Source organism: Mchenga conophoros, linkage group LG15 (genome assembly GCF_057382185.1).
Source record: "Mchenga conophoros isolate Kocher_MC1m ecotype Shallow Benthic linkage group LG15, M_conophoros_male_GT1.1, whole genome shotgun sequence".
NCBI classification, from domain to species: domain Eukaryota; kingdom Metazoa; phylum Chordata; class Actinopteri; order Cichliformes; family Cichlidae; genus Mchenga; species Mchenga conophoros.
In genome coordinates, this window is record NC_140540.1 from 13,279,273 (window position 1) to 13,283,536 (window position 4,264).

General features: G+C 41.5%; 1 protein-coding gene across 2 annotated transcripts; it reads right to left on the reverse strand.

Annotated features, from left to right (window-relative positions):
* Window positions 1-364: 364 nt before the first annotated feature.
* Window positions 365-3,983, reverse strand: LOC146557995 (ubiquitin carboxyl-terminal hydrolase 37-like). 2 transcript variants are annotated; one of them, XM_085247108.1, is made up of 13 exons: window positions 3,862-3,983; window positions 3,608-3,757; window positions 3,323-3,463; window positions 3,134-3,199; window positions 2,905-3,036; window positions 2,689-2,812; window positions 2,454-2,605; window positions 2,249-2,348; window positions 2,061-2,137; window positions 1,779-1,887; window positions 1,625-1,682; window positions 1,306-1,463; window positions 365-1,226 (listed from the first exon to the last, which is right to left on the reverse strand). In XM_085247108.1, exons 1-13 carry the CDS (start codon window positions 3,978-3,980, stop codon window positions 1,209-1,211), a joined length of 1,404 nt encoding a protein of 467 aa, XP_085103234.1. In that variant the 5' UTR covers window positions 3,981-3,983; the 3' UTR covers window positions 365-1,208. The 2 variants fall into 2 exon arrangements, with proteins under 2 accessions (XP_085103234.1, XP_085103235.1); XM_085247109.1 differs by lacking the exon at window positions 3,862-3,983 and having other exon boundaries at window positions 3,323-3,460.
* Window positions 3,984-4,264: the final 281 nt, after the last annotated feature.

Below are 4,264 nucleotides of genomic sequence, written 5' to 3' on the forward strand. Positions count from 1 at the left end.
ACAATGTTATAAAAGGTACAATTAAAGATTTTCATGGATTTTTCAAGGATAAATGTCTAATTTGATCAAAAGTTCTATATGCCATTTCTGGAGAGAGTGCAGTGGAAATGTTGTCACTTTTGGACTTTGCTACTTGCAGCTAAACATTTGCAGCTAAATAATGTATAATGTAAGCAGAAACTGCAACTGAATGAGGGAATATTTGTCTAAAAACTTAAACTGAACTAGAAGGGTACCAGTGCTCCAGCTTACCATCTTTACCTGAGTAAATCTGTTTGTTGAACAATCTAAATGGTTGATTCAGAAACTTCTGTGACATCAACTTAACTGAGACTCATTACAAATTTCACAAAACACAGTTGAATACTTAGTTAATTAGTTTTTATTAGTTATTTTTGTTTTTGTTGTTACGTTAATTTTAATAAAAAATAAATAAATAAGTAAATAATTGTCATGGTCCCCGTGCCTGCCCAGCCGGCCTCACAAGGCTACACTTGTGTTTTTTTTCTCTTTCTCCCCCTATCTCTCTGCCTGGGCGGAGCTCACAGCTGGCTCCCGCCCTTGGCTCTCACAGCTGTTGGCGATCAGCTGATTATCCGTCTTCTATTTGAGGCTGGGTCACAGATCCTCTCATCGCGGGATGATTGCGCTACTGACGTTAGTCTACCTTTCCAGCTCCCGTGGTCTTACACCTTTATGCCTTCGTGATTTGTGAGTGATATCTCCCTTTCCCTGTTCCAGCTTATCTTCCCGGACCTGTGACCTCCCCGCGGTACGAACGTGTGTGAGGACGTGAGCGAGCGTGAGAGAGAGAGAGCCTTCCCCTAATCCCCTGGAACCCTGAATTTCCCGTCACTGTATATATTATTGCACGGGTGTGTAAATAAATTGTGTTTTGAGACATCAACCTGCTCTGCGCTTGAGTCCCTGCTTTCAGCCCGTGACAATAATATCTTTATTTTATTTTATTATTAATTTATTTGTTGTTCCCAGAGAGCAAGCCAAACACTGGTCCTGACTATCTCTAGTAGTGGTGCACTACTAGTGAATGACCGGTGAATGTGGGGCGACGGTGGCAAGAAAAAACTCCCTCCTGGAGGAAGAAATCTTGGGAGGAACCAGGCTCTCTGGGAGGACCCTTCCTCCTAAGGGCAATACTTACCAGCGGTCTGAGACGACGGTTGTTCCTTCTCAGCACGATGATGGCTCTAACTTGCTTCCACACCCTGTTTTAGAATGAAGAGAAAAATGATTAACAAGGTAATAGGACATTTCAAAATTCTCTCAGCTGCTGTGTCTTCTTACGTTTCTCTTGTAAAACAGGATGTAGGCAGACTGCTGCTGTTCCTCAAAAACTGCCGATCCAGTTGTGTGGAGCACCCGTGCATCATTATAGGTGAGCCAATGATCTGATGTAGACTGTGGGCTCTCCTCAGGATGCACAGAATGACAGATGTAGTGTCCTAAGATCACATTAAGACAAATGAATCCAACTTCTAAAAGTCAACTGATTCAAGCAAACAGTGGTTTGGACTTAGTGCTTCTTAAAACATCAAAAGCTTTTGTGTGTGAGTCCTTCACTCAAAAGTAGCATTTTCTGTTTGTAACAAGTCAGTTGTTTTACCTGATTCTGTGCCTCCATAGTGACTAATGATGCTTATGAGTTCATAACGGCCATCACCCTGAGAAGGAACAAATCCAAAGATCAGTTTCATAAAGTCTCACATCAGTGCGATAATTAAGCTGATTCTCTGAGATGTTCTGCAGTCTGTTTTTACCTGTTTGGATGACACCACCAAGTCCCTCTGCAGCCTGACGGGGTCATTCACCTTCTGAAGCTTGTGGGTTTTTGTAAAGCCAAACCTCTTCAGGTGAAAGATGAGAACTCTGGCAGAAAAGAAAAAAAAACCCAAGGTACAAAATAAGAAGAATGAGTGTCAAACACAAACCGAAGATGGGAGAAAATGACTGCTCAAGTGTTGTCTTAAAAACTCTGATGTTTAGTGCGCCACAGTTTGGAAATCAGGTCAGTCGATCAATTCTGATGTGACCTTACTCACCTTGGCAGTGTATCAAAAGACTGCTTCACTTCCGAGGTCGTCCCTCCACAGTCACAGGTAAATTCGATTTTTTGTTCCTAAACAACGGCAAAGAGAAAACAGGCTTTATGGTAGAAAAAAAGAATCACAACCTATGCGCACACACAAGATCAGTGATACTACATCTCTACTGGAATTTGTGATCTTACCTTCAAGTATGTCCCTAACATGTCCTCAACAGACCCCTCTGGAACCAGGTCAAGGGACAAGCTTGTAAATTCCTCCTGTTGTGATGACTGGTGACTGCAGCTACACATTTAAGGAGTAACGTAGTTAAAGTAACGATCAAGTAGGTGGAAAAGAGGTATATGAAAATGTTGCAATCAGCCCTGTGTTTCTGAAAGACTGGCTTACCTCTTGCATGTCCTCATGTTTTCCATTTTGAAAACATGATGGTCTTCTACTGGGCAGGTATAACTTCGGCCCAGGAGAGCTGCTTCCCTCTTCAGGTGAGGTGAGAGGCTTTTCACCTCATTGAGGAAAAAGGTTAGGAATTCATGAGCGTCCTGAAAGAAAAACACAGAGGAGATTTAGAACATAAACATTAGAAGGTAAAGCAAAAAACAAAATGTCCAAATAGCTGACGCACTTTCTGTGCACTGCCTTCGTATTCAGGAACCTGTTGGCTGAATGCCTTCTTAAAAGACATTAGGCGGCGTTTTTTAAGGTCATAATCTCTTGATTGATGACAGTTCCTGATGTTCATGAGCCTTCTGTAAAAAGGAAAGGGTAAACAGACATTTCTGGTGTTAGATATCTTTGTTCTTCAGGTTTCTGAAGAAAGTAGAAGGTTGACGTAGCGCACCTTAAGAGCCGAGCTTCTGGGACTGCTCTCCACAAAGTCTCCTGACGGCTGACATCTCTAATGAACTCCTCATTGTTGAAGAGGCTCTGCAGGCAGGAGTTCATGTAGCAGCTGTTTACAATGTTTGGAAACCTGCCACACATACACAAAGTTTACACTATCAGTGTAAAATAACTCATTTCCACTTTGACAAAGAGAGCTTTGGTCCTCGTGCACCACGTGTACTCACCCGAAGCGGTCCACAGTCTGAACTTTATTTTTCTTTTTTTTTCTATCCTTCAAATTTTTCCCTAAACTATTGCAAAAAGGTAAAAACACAAACACACAATTAGGAAAGATGTCAAGAAGCTAAGCAGTGTATGTGCATGTATGCATGAGCTTTGAAGTTTAAACATTTTGGAGGACGTTTTTCTCTTACATGTCAAACACCTGCTCCAATCCATCCTCTTGTGCCAGAAACTCCATAAGCAAAGTGTCCCAACTCAGGTCTGATGGCTCACTATGTTCAGTGGTGTTTCTAACCTGGTTGGAACTTTCACCACATTCCTTATGGGTGCTGCTGCATGCAGAAAGAAGAAAGGAGTCAGGGATGCATAGCAAGCACAACAGGACAACAAACAAACATTGTCTCTCTGGAGAAAAGCATTCAAACATCTAATTCTTATTGTGATCAGCAATCGGCCAAAATATTAAAAGCACTTACCTGGGATTGTCTGTAGTTATGACCTGTACTAGGTCCTCTGAACTGTTCAGTGGAGGCTTGATGTCCAGTTCTTGGCCTTTTGTTTCTAGGCAGTCTTCTTTTGGTGGTGCTGCCTCAGCAAGTGTACAGTCCTGCTGCATGTTCTTTAATCTGCAAAAATATACAAATATATAGAAGATTAAGTATCAAATCTGCAACCAGAAGGATCCCAAAAGAATTTTTCTTTAAAGTGAGAAGATTAAAGTTTCCCTTACTTGTCACTCTTTTTATCAGGTTCCCCTGTTGTTTCTGGAGCAACCAGTTCTCGACCTTTTGTTTCTAGGCAGTCTTCTTTTGGTGGTGCTGCCTCGGCAGGTGTACAGTCCTGCTGCATGTTCTTTAATCTGCAAAAATATACAAATATATAGAAGATTAAGTATCAAATCTGCAACCAGAAGGATCCCAAAAGAATTTTTCTTTAAAGTGAGAAGATTAAAGTTTCCCTTACTTGTCACTCTTTTTATCAGGTTCCCCTGTTGTTTCTGGAGCAACCAGTTCTCGACCTTTTGTTTCTAGGCAGTCTTCTTTTGGTGGTGCTGCCTCGGCAGGTGTACAGTCCTGCTGCAGGTTCTTTAATCTGCAAAAATATACAAATATATAGAAGATTAAGTATCAAAT

Coding starts and splice junctions, on each gene's coding strand:
- LOC146557995 (XM_085247108.1), bottom strand. CDS start 3,980: ATGCAGCAGGACTGTACACCTGCCGAGGCAGCACCACCAAAAGAAGAC. Junction 3,037..3,133: donor CAGACTGTGGACCGCTTCGG/GTGAGTACACGT, acceptor TATGTGTGGCAG/GTTTCCAAACATTGTAAACA. Junction 2,606..2,688: donor ACGAAGGCAGTGCACAGAAA/GTGCGTCAGCTA, acceptor TTTTTCTTTCAG/GACGCTCATGAATTCCTAAC.